The sequence below is a fragment of the Hemitrygon akajei genome, chromosome 9 (assembly GCF_048418815.1).
Source record: "Hemitrygon akajei chromosome 9, sHemAka1.3, whole genome shotgun sequence".
NCBI lineage: Eukaryota > Metazoa > Chordata > Chondrichthyes > Myliobatiformes > Dasyatidae > Hemitrygon > Hemitrygon akajei.
The window spans coordinates 77,030,310-77,047,199 of NC_133132.1; the positions used below are offsets into that span (position 1 = coordinate 77,030,310).

The 16,890-nt window shown below is 39.7% G+C and overlaps 2 protein-coding genes across 11 annotated transcripts in view; one reads left to right on the forward strand and one right to left on the reverse strand.

The window, feature by feature from the left end:
* Nucleotides 1–544: 544 nt before the first annotated feature.
* On the reverse strand, nt 545–9,286 carry smim8 (small integral membrane protein 8). Of its 3 annotated transcripts, none has more exons than XM_073056409.1 (3): nt 9,157–9,286; nt 7,427–7,586; nt 545–2,387 (listed from the first exon to the last, which is right to left on the reverse strand). In XM_073056409.1, the coding sequence occupies exons 2-3, from the start codon at nt 7,559–7,561 to the stop codon at nt 2,232–2,234; spliced, it is 291 nt and encodes a 96-aa protein (XP_072912510.1). In that variant the 5' UTR covers nt 7,562–7,586; nt 9,157–9,286; the 3' UTR covers nt 545–2,231. The 3 variants fall into 3 exon arrangements, with proteins under 3 accessions (XP_072912510.1, XP_072912512.1, XP_072912513.1); XM_073056411.1 differs by having other exon boundaries at nt 9,080–9,194; XM_073056412.1 differs by lacking the exon at nt 9,157–9,286 and adding an exon at nt 8,855–8,950.
* The window catches only part of gjb7 (gap junction protein beta 7), a 41,579-nt gene continuing 27,703 nt past the window's right edge, over nt 3,015–16,890 (forward strand). For 2 of the 8 annotated variants that reach the window (XM_073056402.1, XM_073056403.1), the window contains exon 1: nt 9,218–9,324. The gene's annotated coding sequence lies outside the window, so the exon portion shown is untranslated. Of the gene's footprint in view, nt 3,115–9,217; nt 9,325–15,765; nt 15,862–16,890 lie in introns of those variants that run through there. The other 6 variants (XM_073056404.1, XM_073056401.1, XM_073056407.1 and 3 more) reach the window with 6 other exon arrangements.

The following is a 16,890-nucleotide window of genomic DNA, read 5'->3' on the forward strand; positions in this document are numbered from 1 at the left end:
TCTTCCTTCTTCACATATAATGTGACTTAGAACTTAGTTATGTGATCAGCTGACCTAGCAGCCTGCTTAAATGATCAAACACTCCAATTGCACCTACCTCCAGCTTGCACTGGAAGCTCATTCCATATGTACCCCACCTTCTGTGAAAAATTATCAGTGGTGCTCGAGACAGCTAGTATTGGCATTCTGCCACCCTTGAGTGCAAGTAGGAGTGGTTCAAGAAGGCTCACTGTCACCTTCTCAGGAGTAAATGGAGATAGGCTAGAAATGCAGGCCTTGCTATAGATGCCCAGATCCCAAAAAAAAAGAATAAAAATCCAGCTGCACTTCACAGAAACGGAGGCTAGAATCCAGTGATGGGGGTGACATAGGAAGTCCAGTCAGAGAAATGGTAAGATTTCAGAATGAGTTTTTGAGAGCAAAGTCAGGGGTTGTAAAGGGAGTTCAGTGATCCATGGGAGGACTGCCAGGTACAGCTGAGTGAACTTCAACCTCAACTGTTGTTCACTGTAACTGTTAAAGACCATAATCAGACAAAAACGCATCTCTTGAACTACTTTATTAGATAGGTTATGTTAGTATAATAGTCATAACTTTCAGTCTCTTAAATTACAATAGATTTGAGCTCAGTTTGTAATCTCATCTCCAGAATAAAACAATGTCTGCTTTTATAAGCAAAATGATTCCTCCTGAGCTTACATATAATAGATTCCTCCCCTCAGAGAAAAGCAAAATCATTCATTGATACCAAATAGAAATTCCATTACAATTTTAAGTCTTTCTGTGCAATTTTGTACAATTGATCCATATATAGCTATGCAGGTAAAAAAAATGGCAGCAATTTACCCAGACAGAGAATCCCAAGTACTGTGCTCTCATTCAGTGCATTTGATTTCAAAGACATGGTCTTACATATGGCTGCACAGAATCATTCTGTGAAGTTCAGAACTTACTCAATGAAGAATTCTGGAGCAAATTATAAAACTATTGAACTTGGTCTAACAATTCCCAAAACAGACAGATTCAGTGAGTTCAGAAGCTGGTCAGCTTCAATAAAAGGTCTGGAATAGAAATGCTCCTCTGATTTTTTCCCCCACAGGTCGATGAATTTTTTTCGTGGGAGTTTAATCTTTTGAATCTGACTGTCACTGTCCCATTGTTCAATTTGGCAGAGTGAACGTGGATTTGAGAAGATCAATAAATTTCACGAACAATATGAAAGGCAAAAGTCCCGGAAAAATGCACTCAAAATTGGATGGCAATTTAAAATCAAATCCTACTTCTCTTTTAATTCCATTTCTATTTGGTTACTGTTTAGAAGCAAATTTCAGCAGTTCTTCAACTAACTGCTAGATGGAGCTTTTCATAATGTCTAACCTGTAATATGTATTAATGCTGGCAGGGACAACTGCCATGTGATCAGAGGCAGAGACAACAGAATGCACATAGCTCCTCTAATTTAATTGAAATTTTGAAGATATTGTGCGAATAGATATGCTAAATGGAAAGTATCTAGAATTAGATGTCTGGTTTAAATGAACTATGCTTTTCAGGAGTGAGCTTAGGAAACACTTCCACAAGAATACACAGTTAAATGCAGATGCTGGAATCTGGAGTAAGTGGTTAGTTTGGAATTCTCTTCTGTGAGGATTAATTAATGTTAAGTGAAATGTTTTGTTTTCTTTTAAACCTGGTATTAAAATTTTTTAATTAAATCAAGGGTATTGCAGAGCATGTGTAAAATACAGATACACAGAGATAGCTCTACGATCTCACCAAATGTCAGAAGCAGCTTCAGGGAATTAGCGATACCATTAAGGACTATATCTAACTAGTCTATATCACTTTGTGGAGGGAGAGAAAGATTGGCATGGTGAGTGGGAGACAAAACTGTCAAACAACAACAAACTGAGTAGGAAAACGCTTGATAAATTTTATGTAGGATTCATTTGCTCTCATTGAACCATGTTGCAGATGTACTCCATCTCCTTACCTGTTGTAGAAGGTAAATAGATTATTGTAAATTAAAATGGGAAAAGACCAATAATGTGAATAGTAGAGAATTTGATCACTCAAGATGTAACTGTGAAAGCAAATTATACTCATCAAACGCTGAAGTGTCTTGATCACAATGCAAACATCTTTACCTATGCAACATTACTACCCAACACTGGAATAAATATTTCAGCAGTTCTTTGGCTGCAGTTTTGTGTACTGATTTCCTTCATATTTCATTCCCATTTTGATGTCTTTCGCCTTGTGTATCTTGTTCCTTCACTGTCGATTGCTTCATATAAATCTTTGTTTTCTGTTGTGGCATTCAAATAAGCAATATAACTCACACAGAGTGTTATGGTCAGTAATCCAAAAGCCATCACCGGTTTATTCTGTTGCAATGAGCACAAATATGGAAATTATTTTACTAAAATCATTATTAATCATAACACAGAAAACATTATTTGACAACACCTTCATCACTACATTTTATAGAATGATTCTTTGGAAAGATGTCTCAAGACATCAAATCATTATTGCTGTAGAAACAAATTACTTGGATTATGAGCTCATTACAAGAATGACTCAAACATTTGCTAATGGCACCAAGTGCTAACAGCATCATGAGTTTGGCTGCAAGCAACTCTGCACAGCACTTAAAGTACTGTGCAAAAGCCTTAGGCACCTTAGATTTTTTATATATATTTTGTTTTAGATGTTAGTTTTTTTGTCTTCTGCATTAGTGTGCCAGTAGAAAAGAGCAAATTTTAATTTCCAAACATGCATTTTCCAAAAAATTAAATGTTACAGAGAACTTTTCTATTTTATTAAAGAAAGTAATATTAAATAAAAGTCAACTTTTCAAATAAAACTTGATTACTTTGTAGGTATTCAGCCCGGTGCGTGATTAAACAAAGATAACAAACAGGTGCTAATGATCAATGACATAATGATTTCAATGAACTAAACTGATTAACTGAAACAGAAACAGGTGTAGAAGGAATCAAATGGCACAAAGAACAACCAAATTAAAAGGTGTTGGTGTGGTAGATTGCTGTTGCCCAGTTGGGGCTAGACTGAGTGGAAAGCCAGTGAGATTGAATCTACTGTGCATTTCAGGTAATTTCTTCTAACAGCACTTGGAACAGAATGCTATATTTCATGGGTCTGATATATGCATGCACAAATAATATGTCCTATGCAATTAGGGTTCTTTATTAGTGCTACTTTTATTATTGGTGGTCTGAACTAAAATTAGGAAGCCTACTTAACTTATAAATTACAAAGTGTTTACTTTGGAGTTGTCCTCAGTGCTCGCATTTGTGTTTGTGATGTAGTCACTTACCTTTTGTAGGCTCCTTCACCATGTCATTTAAAAAATTGCTTAGTTTGTTCTTTCTTAGCCTGTAGTCAGTCCTATGATGCTTTGTGCTCTCCTAATGCCCTATCCAGTGTTATCAATATTGTTACAGGGCAGCAAGAGAACAGATTGATGAGTGGAGTCATCATAATTTTATGAAGAAATTTTATTTGACCTATTAAGAGTTTTGAGAATGCAAACAGCAAGTTACTTCAAGTGGAACTAATGTTTATTAAATACCTAAGTTTTCAAAAGGCAATTAATAAATCACAACAAAAATTGTTACAGTAAATAAGGGTTTACAGGTTTAGGTTTAAGATACTGACAGATAATATTTTAATTTCAGGACAAAGCAGAAAGTGGTTTCTGTCCTTAAAACACTATCTATGATAACAGGATTAAATAAGACCATTTTTAGGGTTGCAAATTATTCCTAGAAGTCAGCACAAGTGTCAGTATTGAGTTCCAAGCTATTGACAGTTTATACTAATGAATGTGCTCTGTGAAAGTATAGGCTCCTTCGACCATCCCCCAGGATCAATGATGACTTGCTTTCACTCCATGTCATGTAGATTCTGAAATGACTAATAAGGCCAATGTAAGAGCCACAGACTCTCCTGCCGGTGGGACCAGGGGTGTGTGATGGGGGAGGAAGGTGGATAGTTTGTGAGGTGGTGCATTCCTTTGCTGCTTATTCAGTGCTCCTGTGTGATCCCAATTAAAGGGGCATGAGGTTCTAAGCATCAAGGTGAATAGTCTTCCATTTTGAGTGATTGTGAGCCAGATATTTCTAGGAGCTAATGAGAATTTTGTGAAATTCAAAGGGGCTTTTCCACTATTAATTGGCTAATCTCTTCCCATGACAGTGATTGGAATAGAATATCTGGTTTAGGGTCTGGAACCAGACATGTGAATGACATGGTGTGTCCATTGGAGTTAACAGAATGCAACCTGGGCTCATTGCTGGGTGTTAGTAGGGAGGGGATAGTGACATTGATTTAGTTCATTTCCATTGACTTTGGAGGATTTAATAGAGCTTAATAGATCATAGCAATCCCACCATGGATGGTCCCAAGCCTGGCCGCAAAAGGAGAAGGTTGGGCATGGGGCTAGCTACCCCATCCTTTAAAAACCCAGTGCTATAGGAACGCCAACAGAGGCTTCAAAGACCTCAGCCCCAGGAGAGGAAGGACCTTCAAAGATGGGCAACACCTGGGGATGACTTGAAAGACTAGGCCAAGGCAGAGGACTCTGGTGAGCTGGTGTTGACAGCCTATGCCACAGTAGGGCTGATGGGCCTAAGAAGGAGAATAGGTCATCGGGCTTACAGCACAGAAAAAGGCTCCTTGGTCCATATGAACTAAGCTAACCAAGATGTACATTCAAGTTAATCCCACTTTCCAACACTTGGTCCATACACTCCTCATCCATATACTGTCCATATACTTCAAACAGAAAAGTATGTTAGAGATTTTTTGTATTTTGTTAAAGAGAGTAACATGAAGTATTAGACCACTTTTCAAATAAAAGCTTAATTATTTTGTAGGTATATAGCCCAGTGTGTGATTAAGCAAAGGTAACAAATAGATAACAAATGAGTTAAATGAACTAAACTGATTAACTGAAACAGAAATCGGTGTTGAAGTCAAACTTGAAGGAAGCCAAACTAAAAGGTGAGGGTGTGTAGATGTGACAGTTTAACCTTCAAATCATCAATTTTTACATCATGGCAAAATTGAGCATAGCAACAAGACATAAGGTGGTCATCCTGCATCAACAAGGTCTACTCCCAGCAGAAATTTCACAGCAGACAGGAGTTTAGAGGTTTGAAGAGGCACAAAGTAACGGGCAAGGATGAGGACCAGAAATGCAGCGGTCGGCCATGGAGACAGTGCAGCAGACGAGAGAAACATCAAACTGATATCCCTTCTGAATTGGAAGATGCCCAGCACTGCTATCAGCTCTGGACTCCCAGAAATCACTAGAACTGAAGTGCACCCCTCTACGGTCTGGAGACATTTTGTCAGAAGTGGTCTTCTTGAAAGTTGCTGCCAAAAAGCCATTCCTCCAAAGTGGGAACAAAGCCAAGATACTCACCTACACACAAAAACACAAGGACTGCGTTGCTGAACTATGGCAGCGACTGCTCTGGACTAACAGGCCAAAATTTAAAATTTCTGGCTCAGACAAAAGGCAATTTGTCCATAGAAGAGCTGGGGAGCACAAGATGGATGATTATCTGCAGCCAACAGTGAAGCACAAAGGAGATTCCCTGCAGGTTTGAGTCTGCATTTCTACAAATGAAGTTGGTGATTTGGTCAGAATTAACGGAATTCTCAATGCTGAGAAGTACAAACAGTTTCTCATCTATCATGCAATACTGTCAGGGAGGTGTCTGATTGGTCCCAACTTCCCACTGCAGCAGGAAAATGGGCCCAAACACCTGGCCAAGGTCAGAAAGAACTATCTTCACTGAAAACAACAAGACCTCAACAACCTTGAGAAACAGAAGTGAGCGAGACAGCCAAAGTCTGCAGAAGAACTGGGGCAAGTTCTCCTAAATGGCTGTAACAACCTACCAGCTGATTTTCTTATAAAACTGCATGACAGTGTACCCAAGAGAACTGATGGAGGGCAAAGGGTGGTCATGCCAAAAATTGATTTGATTTAGTTTTTTTAAACAGTTTACTGCTCTTTACAGTAATTTTTTGACAATTAGAAGCTTTTCATTTCATTATTTTTGAAAGCATTTTTTGCTTTTCAGAGTTTTTATATATTGCCCAAGTCTTTTACAGAGTACTATTGATACAACCATCAGGAGACCTGTTTCCATACCACAGAATTTTTTCTATTTTCCACAACATGCATTGACAAATAAATTCATGATTTTCACAATATGGTAAAAGGACTAAGGGGAAAATTTCATACTCAAACTGACCCACACCAGTTCTTCCAACTTGCACTAAGAGGAAGGATTCATGCATTCGGGAGACCAAGCCTACATTCCTTCATGAGCTAACACGGCAGTTACAGTCAGTCCGGTCTGAGCCACTTGGCCAAAATCACTCTGAACAGCCAGCAGAATATGATACAGGGGACCCACATTCATACCTGTCTCAGTTTTGAGAAAGGTGGAAAGTAGGCAAAGCTTTTCAATTGATGGAATTCAGCTGACAGTAGAAGATTGGAAAATTAAAAAGATATACAAAAAGAGACATTACAGAAAACGCTCAGGCAGCATCAGGGGGGAGAGGAAAGAAATAATGATTCATGTCAACTGAATGCCATTAGAACTCAGTAAAGTTTGAAAATGAAATATTTTTGAATATAGAGGGTAAGGAAGAAGAGGTGGTACGGAGACCAGGATAGATGAGAGACATGGGGTTGATATGCCAGTTTGAAGGGGGTGGTAAAGGTATGTCAGGAAGAGGTGAGGGTAAGAGACAAATTAAATCTGAATTACGAAATAGCCTAAGGAAAAGAATACTAGAAATGCGAGATGCATGACTGGAATAACCTCCCACGCTGTTCCAACAAAGGCTTGAGACACAGCACTCAATCTTTTGGTACATTACGAAACTCAGAACTCAAAGGAATTCAATGATTTCTGGAACTCTACATTGCCAGTCTTGTATCATAATTTTTATTCTCTCCTTTTTGATACTTAATGTTTTATATGCCTCCTCAGACACACCTAAATCACCCTCAGATGACACCATCATGTACCATTCAATCCCTTCTGGACTCCATCCAAGGCAAGACCTTTGCTTTTGTTCTCCCTGCTCATCACCCCTTTCCCTACAACTTAAGATTTCCAATTTTCCTCATTTCTGATGAAACATTAATTCCCATTTTATTCTCTACAGTCAGTGTTTAACTTCTCGAACATTTCCAGCCTTTTCTGTTTTCATTTCAGGTTATCAGTGAATGAAAATATAGAAGATAGCTCAGGGTTTTGAATTTACAATACTGAGAGCCTACTCTTCTATTGCCTTGGTTCCCAAATCATCCACACTGATACCATAAAAATTTTAAAACATTAATATGCAAATTAAAGTGAAAATTGCTTACAGGTTTAATGAAGAGCTCTGGATTGACGGCTCGGAAAAGGCTGGTGGTTCGTATACCCCTCAGTCCCGGACTTTTATAACCAGTACTCTTTGGAGGCTCTGTCTTTGCATCTGTAGGGTCTGGTGAAGATGACATTTCAGACAAAGTCCAATTTTTGATCCTGTACATGATTTAAAGGGAAAATTAATTCTTGATTCTCCTGCTTTTATGTATTCTGCAGCCATTTTATCATTTGATAAATGAGAAGCTATAAATTGATTGGTGACCACTAAAAAGACATCAACTCAGCTAGTGATGAAAAGTTCCCAAATTTAAACTTGTAATGGGGATTAAAAACTCCTGGAGTGGGGAAAAAAATACTAAGATTTAAGGGGAAAGCCTATTTTATTAGAGTTTATTTGCAGTTAATTAAAACTGGTAATGACGAGGGTTGGAAAGTAGGATGCAAATGTACAATACTTTTATGTTAATGTTACAGCAATAAAAGGATCTGGACACCTTAATATCACAGCTCAGCCCTCCAAGCCAAATTGCAGTGTGTGGACAATAAATGGGTACTGCATAATAGAAACTTGCTAAAGGCATGCATCTTTAACATATCTTAAGAACAAACTAAAAATAAATATAAACACAAGATTCTTCAGATGTTGGAAAACCAGAGCAAGAGACATAAAATGCAAGTTAAGCAGCATCTACGGAGAGGAAAAGTGAGTGTACATTTTGGGCTGAGGCGTGATGAAGGGTCTCTCTCTGAAACCTCAGCTGTTTATTTCTCCTCTATAGATGTGCCTGACCTGTATTGAGTATGACTTGTTTGGTATCTGAGACAGTTGAGTGTGCAAGGTACAGTAAATTGTTGTTTTTCTTCGTCAGCAGTTAATTCACGTGTTTTCTTTAAGTTGATATTGCCTTGCTTCAGTTTGCCAAAACTCAATGACGAAGTCTTATCCTCCAGTCTCAGTCCACTAATTAACAATGTATTTCAATCCAGAGCGGCAAAAATCTGAGTTATGGTTGCTTTGACTATTAACAAAAACTCAATCGTTCATAAATTGACCAAACACAATCTCCACGCAACTTCCACAAATTTGCATGTTGAATAATCCCGAGAAAGACTGAGAGAAACAATATGCCTATGGGCACGAATTTAGATCGACAAAAAACTTCTCCCCCATTCTCCAGTATCATTTGCCCCTAGTCTGCCCAATGAAGGGAATAATTAGGCTCAAGAAACTTACAATAAAAAGAGTGAAATAATATGTAATGGCAAGACAGAGAAAGAGGAAAGTAAAATAGGATGGTTAGAGTAAAAACGAATTGAGAGCGAAGGGTGAAGATTTTTTTTTTTAAAAATGTACGGGTAACAGTAGCGAATCATGGCCATGCAAAACAATGAAACTTAGAACAAGAGTGTTCTCGCTTTTATACCAAGTTTTAAAACAGGAACGGCCACTGGTAATTATTTAAGCAAAACAAGATCAACAGAAGGATTTCTTGTTCGGCAGTTCCCAGATGCTGTGGCTGAAACTTTGCTGAATTAATATAAACCTTCCCAGACAGATGCAGGAGTGGAAACTACACCCTCAGTTGTAGGAGGGCCCTTCCTCAAGACGTGCACAATTCCTCCTCCACAGTGGGTTACTTTCAACTCACCTCGCAGGAATCAACTGAATTTATTTTCCCTCTTTAAAGAACTCTTTATTATGATGCAATGTAAAATAAAACCATACCAAATAATTAACCCGTATACTTCCACAGATGGTCGTCCCCTCCCGCCAAGAAGCTGTAGAAACCAAGCTGAGCCCACGCCGCGCCTGTGGACCCAGAGAACCGGCAGCGCCACCAACTTGCAGGCAGACATCACGCCCCTTTCTACCGACCGCAGTATTCAGATTCAGGTTCATTATCACCGGCACGTGACGGACAATTTGTTAACTTAGCAGCAGTTCAATGCCATACATAATATAGAAGTAAAACTAAAATCTAATAATAAATAAATTACAGTATACGTACATTGAATAGATTAAAAATTGTGCAAAAAAACAAATACTATATATCTTAAAAATTGAGGTAGTGTCCAAAGCTTCAAAGTCCATTTAGGAATCAGATGGCAGAGGGGAAGAAGCTGTTCCTGAATCGCTGAGTGTGTGTCTTCAGGCTTCTGTACCTCCTACCTGATAGTAACAGTGAGAAAAGGGCATGCCCTGGGTGCTGGAGGTCCTTAATAATGGACACTGCCTTTCTGAGACACCATACCTCGAAGATGTCCTTTGCAGGCTAGTACCCAAGATGGAGCTGACTAAATTTACAACCCTCTGTAGCTTCTTTCCATCCTGTGCAGTACCTCCCTCCCCCCCCCCCCCCCTCCATACCAGACAGTGATGCAGCCTGTCAGAATGCTCTCCATGGTACATCTATAGAAGTTTTTGAGTGTATTTGTTGACATACCAAATTTTTTTCAAACTCCTAACAAAGTATAGTCGTTGTCTTCTTTATAACTCCATCATTGGGACCAGGTTAGATCCTCAGAGATCTTGACACCTAGAAACTTGAATCTGCTCACTCTCTCCACTTCAGATCCCTCTGAGGATTGAGATGTGTTCCTTCGTCTTGCCCTTCAGGAAGTCCACAATCAGCTCTTTCATCTTACTGAGGTTAAGCGCCAGGTTGTTGCTGCAACACCACTCCACTAGTTGGCATATCTCACTCCTGTACGCCCTTTCATCACCACCTGAGATGCTACCGACAATGGTTGTATTGCCAGCAAATTTATAGATGGTATTTGAGCTATGCTTAGTCACACAGTCATGGGTATAGAGAGAGTAGAGCAGTGGGCTAAGCATACACCCCTGAGCTGTGCCAGTGTTGATCGTCAGCGAGGAGGATATGTTATCACCAATCCGCACAGATAGTGGTCTTCTGGTTAGGAAGTCGAGGATCCAATTGCAGAGGGAGGTACAGAGGCCCAGGTTCTGCAACTTCTCAATCAGGATTGTGGGAATGATGGTATTAAATGCTGAGCAAATTGCAATAGGTCCACTTCCTTGCTGAGGCAGGAGTTCATTCTAGTCATGACCAACCTCTCAAAGCACTTCATCACTGTAGATCTGAGTGCTACCGTGTGATAGTCAGTAAGACAGCTCACATTATTCTTCTTAGGCACTGGTATAACTGTTGCCTTTTTGAAGCAAGTGGGAATTTCTGCACGTAGCAAAGAGGTTGAAAATGTCCATGAATACTCCCACCAGTTGGTTGGCACAGGTTTTCAGAGCCTTACCAGGTACTCCATTGGGACCTTCCGCCTTGCAAGTGCTCACTCTCTTTAAAAACATCCTAACATTGGTCTCTGAGACAGAGATTGCAGGGTCATCAGGTGCATCAGGGATCTTCACAGCTGTAGTTATATTCTCCCTTTCAAAGCGGTCATAGAAGGTGTTCATCTGATGGTAAGCATCGCTGTCATTCATGCGATTGCTATTATGCTAACCCATAAGTATAAAATATAGGAGCAGAACTAGGCCATTTCATCATGCCTGATACAATATTCCTCAGCCCCAATCTCCTGCCTTCTCCCCGTATCCCTTCATGCCCTGAACTTAAAGATATGTATGTATATCAACCTCTGCCTTAAATATACATAAAGACTTGTCCTCTACAGCTGCCTGTGGCAAAGAATTCCCCAGATTCACCACTCTCTGGCTAAAGAAATTCCTCCTCATCTACATTCTAAAAGGATGCCCCTCTATTCTGAGGCTGTGTCCTCTGGTCTCTCCTGCCATAGGAAACATCCTCTCCACAACCACTCTACCAAGCCCTTTCACCATTACACAAGTGTCATTGAGGTCACCCTTAATTCTTCTGAATTCCAGTGAATACAGGCTCAGAGCCATCAAACCTAGAATAATTTTTGTGAATTTCCTTTGAACCCTTTCCAGTTTCAGCATATCCTTTCTAAAATAAGGGACCCTAAACTGCTCATAGTACTCCGTGAGGCCTCACCCAAAACTGCTCACAATACTCCGTGAGGTTTCAACATTACATCCTTGTTTTTATATTCTAGTCCTCTTAAAATGAATGCTAACATAGTCGACCTTTTCATTTCTTCCACCAAAGTGCATGACCATACACTTCCCAACACTGTATTCCATCTGCCATTTCTTTGCCCTTTCTCTTAATCTGTCTTAAGTCCTTCTGTAGCCTCTCTACTTCCTCAAAACTACTTGCTCCTCCACCTATATTCATACCATCTGCAAACTTTGCAACAAAGCCATCAATTCCATCATCCAAATCATTTACATATAAGGTAAAAAGAATCAGTTTAAACACAGACCCTGTGGAATAACGCTAGTCACCGGCAGTCAACCAGAATAGCCTCCCTTTATTCCTCCTTCCAATCAGCCATGCTAGAATTTTTCCTGTAACACCACGTTCTTCGTGGCTTGCTAAGGAGCTTCATGTGTGGCACTTAGTCAAAGGCCTTTGGAAAGTTCGAGTACATAACATTAACCGATTCTCCTTTCCAGCCTTTGTTGCTCTGCTGTCATCATTGCCAGTGTTGTTTTCCCACCAATTCTGGCCAAAGCCTCTCTCTTGCCTCTGTACTTCCCTTTACTCCATTGTAATACTGGTACATCTGACATTAGCTTCTCCCTCTCAAATTTCAGGGTGAATTTGATCATATTATGATCACTTGCTCCTCATGGTTCTTTTACTTTAAGGTCTCTAATCAATTCTGGCTCATTACACAACATCCAATCCAGAGTAGCTGATCCCCTAGTGGGCTCAACCAAGAGCTGCTCTAAAAAGCCATCTTGAAGGCAATCTAGAAATTACCCCTCATGGAAGCCAGCACCAAACTGATTTTCCAAATCTACCTGCATACTTAAATCCCATGACTATTGTAACATTGCCCTTTTGGCATGCATTTTCTATCTACTGTTGTAATTTGGAGACCATATCTGTACTACTGTTTGGGGGTCTCAATATAACTCCCATCAGGGTCTTTTTACCCTTGCTGTTCCTTAGCTCTATCCACAATGATTGAACATCTTCCAACCTTGTGTCGCCTTTTTCTAAAGATTTGATTTGACTTGATTTTTACCAACCAAGCTACTTGAGGAAAATGTGGTTAGCACTTGACACCTGATGATACCTTACAGTATATTAATGATATCTAAACAGTGTGACAATCAATGTCACAATAAGTAGGCTATTTATTCTTCACATTTCTTTTTGTGTCCAGTACCCACATTACAAGACTGATTACCCTGCAATAGTATTTATATCTTAAAGGGCTTTGGAGTACCCTGAAAGCAATGTGAAGGGCCCTTTAAAACATAATGTCTTGCATTAATGGAAAAGCAACCAAAAGTACCGAGAATAGCTTCAACATTGTCAGACATTCAATTGAAACCAATAATGAACACATGACTCACAGTAACAGATAGGTCAGGCAGTATTTGTGAAGAGGAATGAACAGTTAACATTTCAGTCCAAAGTCCTCATAGGCAAAACATTGACTGATTATTCCTCTCCATAGATGCTGCCTGAACTGCTGAGTTACACCAGCATTTTGTGTGTGTTACCCTGGATTTCCAGCATCTGCAGAATCTTTGTTTAAATTAAATAAGCAGTGCAAAAAGAGAGGGAAAGAAAATACCAAGGTAGTGTTCATGGTTTAATTGTCCATTCAGAAATCTGATGATGGAGGAGAAGAAGCTGTTCCTGAAACATTGAGTCCATGTCTTCCGGTTCCTGTATCTCCTCCTCGATGGTAGCATTGAGAAGAGGGCATGTCCTGAGTCATGGAGGTCCTTAATGATGGATGCCATCTTTTTGAGGCAGCGCCTTTTGAAGGTCCAGTTGACCAACATAAATCTTCACTACTCATTGTTTACTGAAATACTGAAGTTGTGTGGGATGTACTTTAATGACTATTTAAAAAAAAAAAAACAACCCTCTTCCACAAGCACAAACAATCTGAGGTCTGAGACTCTGACCAAGGGGATTTCATTGACTACACATGGTATTACAAAGTTTGTAGATAAATCTCCTTACTTGGATCATTATATCATTAGATTTTTCACTAGGTTGCTCTTGGGTAAGAATTGGCTTAGACTCAGTGAGCTGGATGTCTTTTTTCATGCTGTAACCTTTCTATGATTCCATTTCTGTCAAGGTTGTAATGAGGTCTGGAACTGATTAGTTCTGGCAGAAGCCAGACAAAAGGGTCTCTGCCTGAAACGTTGACTGTTTAACAAATTCCAGCTTCCTTCCTCTATTCACCACTCTGTCCCTTCTCTTCTTCACACTCTTATTACTTCCCCCGGGTCTCCTTCTCTTTCCCTTTATCTTACTGTCCACTCTCCTCTCCTCTCAGATCCTTTCTTCTCCAGCACTTGACCTTTCCCACCCACCTGGCTTCACATATCACCTCCCAACTAGCCTCTTTCCCTTCCCCCTCCTTTTTATTCAGGAATCTTCCCCCTTCTCAGTCCTGAAAAAGGGTGTCAACCCAAAGCGGTGACAGTTTACTTTTTTCCATAGATGCTACTTGACCTGTTGAGTTCCTCCAGCACTTTATGTGTGTATTGCACCAGTCATTAGGTTACCAGCAATCAAGTTTTGCTTCAAACATTAGTGTTGCTACCTACCATCGCTTTACCACTAATTGAAAGTAGTCTTATGGGATGGCAATTAACTGTACTAGATTTGTCCTGCTTCTATGGACAGTACTTACTTATTCAGATTTCTACTTTATCTAGGGGATAGAAATGTAGATATAGTGGGCAGATTGGCAAAGGCAATGGTGCAGTTGTGACCAATGGATTGTTGATGACAAGGTAGAGGTGGTACTCCATGTTATCACTCTTGCCAGTAGTCTTGTAGATTTGGTTTAGAGGATTTGGCCAATTCACTTAGTACTGGTGCTACAGACTCACGTTTGGTGATAGACATTGAGGTCTACTAGTTGGACTACCTTCTCTGCATTGCCATTCTCTTTCTGAAGAGGGGTGGTTACGAATCTGCTCTGTGAGGCTGGTAGATTGTTATCTCTTTTTGCCATGAAGTGTAGACAATAGCAATGTAAACACATCTGTAATCCACAATGTTCTACCTGTGCTATGTCTTCCCAACTTTGAGGTAAAACGTTTGGCTTTGCTTAATAAATATTCCAACACCATCCCAACAGTACCAGCTATACACATGACGGAGGGAAAGAGAAAAAGAGGGAGGAGAGAGCCCCTGTAGCATTTTGGGTGGAGTGAAGTAAAATAAGTTGCATTAATCATTAGATAATTGTATGTAAACTGTTAAAAACCAATTTAAAGGGGAGAAAGGGAGACTCCACATGCCACACAGCTCTTTTCAGACTTTCCCCTCCCATATCCATATTCTATCAATCTGCTAAGTATAGCAACTTCACATCATAACTTTATTGTGACAAAAATCAGTAACTTGTGGATTAACTGTTGGTCAAATGGGTTTAACTAATAACTACATTTGTTATGTATTAACTGTTGAGGGAATGAAATGGCTCAACAGGTGAGTGTATGTTTGTGTGTTGCTAGGCTCCGGGAGGTGGTGATTTTGACTTATGCTGGGTCAGTTACTGTATTGTTGTTAAATGGGAGGGATATTTCTGGGCTTCAGATTACATTAAACTCCAGTCATTCCATCAGACCAGCTGGGTAAGATTTTTATTGGGTGTGCAATCACATAGGTATGATGGAAACTTTATATTTCACATTCCAGCAAAACCATGGCTACACTTCAAAAGCACTCCATAGATTTTGGGGATGTTATCTAAATGATTTTTAGTGAATATAAGGAAATGTTCCTTTTGCATTCACTATGAAATGAAATTAAAAGAAGGATCCAAACTCTAATAAAATTAGTGCCAATGACATATATTAAATTTGCCAATTGTGTTTTTTTTGGGGAGCTTTGGCAAGAGCAAAGCTGAACAGTATCATTGTAAAACTACAAACAAATAAGCTGTGTCTACATATTTTTAGATTCTAAAATCTAAACAGAAAAAGCCTGCGGTGTATTGAGAATGTGAGTATTTTCAACATTACCTTTAGCTCTGATATTGTGCCCCATGTTAATTCATAGTCCGCAGGACACAAACAGTTCCCCTTCACCTAGCTGAAGTTCTCATATTGAATAACTTCTCCTTTAACTCCAGTGCCTGTTTCTAGATCAAAGGTGTAGTTATAGGAACTTGCACGGTCTCAGGCTATGTGTAGTTTGGAGATCGTTTGGGTGTTCCAGTGCTCTGCAGTCTCAGGATTCTGGGAGGCAGAAGCAATGTGCACAAATCTTGTGGGCAGGTGGCAGGACGGGGTGAAAGCCGATGTTTGACTCCATTTTGTTAAGTAAAGCTCCCATTGTTCACCGATTAAAGCGACAAGGGAGATTGAAGCATCAAAGTGAGTGTCAGCTGCATGCCTCTTGATTGGTCACTCTGTACCAGAGGGGAAAGCCTGCTGCTGCATTTGGAAAGTGTTGTCCAGGTTTTCTCTGCGTTTTGGACTTTGGGCTATGCACTCTTTTTTTCAGTCTTATAGTTTTTATACTCTGGTTTCTTTCATGGTCTTCATGTTTTTTTTGTATGGGGAGGGGGTTTTGGGGTCAATGTGTTAATGTTTTTGGTGGGAAGAGGGATTTGGGGGTTGATGTGCCTGATCTGTTTTGTTCATTATGTTTTTGAGTGTGAAAAGAGGGATTTGGGGGTCAACATTGCCTGATCTGTTTTGCTTGTTTTTTTTGTGTGGGAGGAGGGATTTGGGGGTTGATCTGCCTGTTCTGTTTTTGTTTATTTTTCTTTGCGGGGAGGGGAGAGATTGGGTGCTGATTGCGCTATCCTTTCTTTCTCGGTTTCATGGCTACCTGGAGAATTGAAGGATTTCAGAGTTGTATCTCAGTGTTGGATCTCCTGTTAGGGAATGCGATAGGTCAGCTGACAGATGTATGTGTTGGGGAGCACTTCGGGTCCAGTGATCACAATAGCATTAGCTTCAATATAATTATGGAGAAGGACAGGACTGGACCTAGAGTTGAGATTTTTGATTGGAGAAAGGCTAACTTTGAGGAGATGCGCAGGGATTTAGAGAGAGTGGAATGGGTCAAGTTGTTTTATGGGAAGGATGTAATAGAGAAATGGAGGTCATTTAAGGGTGAAATTATGAGGGTACAGAATCTTTATGTTCCTGTTCGGTTGAAAGGAAAGGTTAAAGGTTTGAAAGCGCCATGGTTTTCAAGGGATATTAGAAACTTGGTTCGAAAAAAGAGGGATGTCTACAATAGATATAGGCAGCATGGAGTAAAGGAATTGCTCGAGGAATATAAAGAATGTAAAAGGAAACTTAAGAAAGAGATTAGAAAAGCTAAAAGAAATTACGAGTTTGGTTTGGCAAATAAGGTGGAAGTAAATCCGAAAGGCTTCTACAGTTATATTA

Coding starts and splice junctions, on each gene's coding strand:
- smim8 (XM_073056409.1), bottom strand. CDS start 7,561: ATGTCATCTTCACCAGACCCTACAGATGCAAAGACAGAGCCTCCAAAG. Junction 2,388..7,426: donor CAGAGCTCTTCATTAAACCT/GTAAGCAATTTT, acceptor TCATTGCAACAG/AATAAACCGGTGATGGCTTT.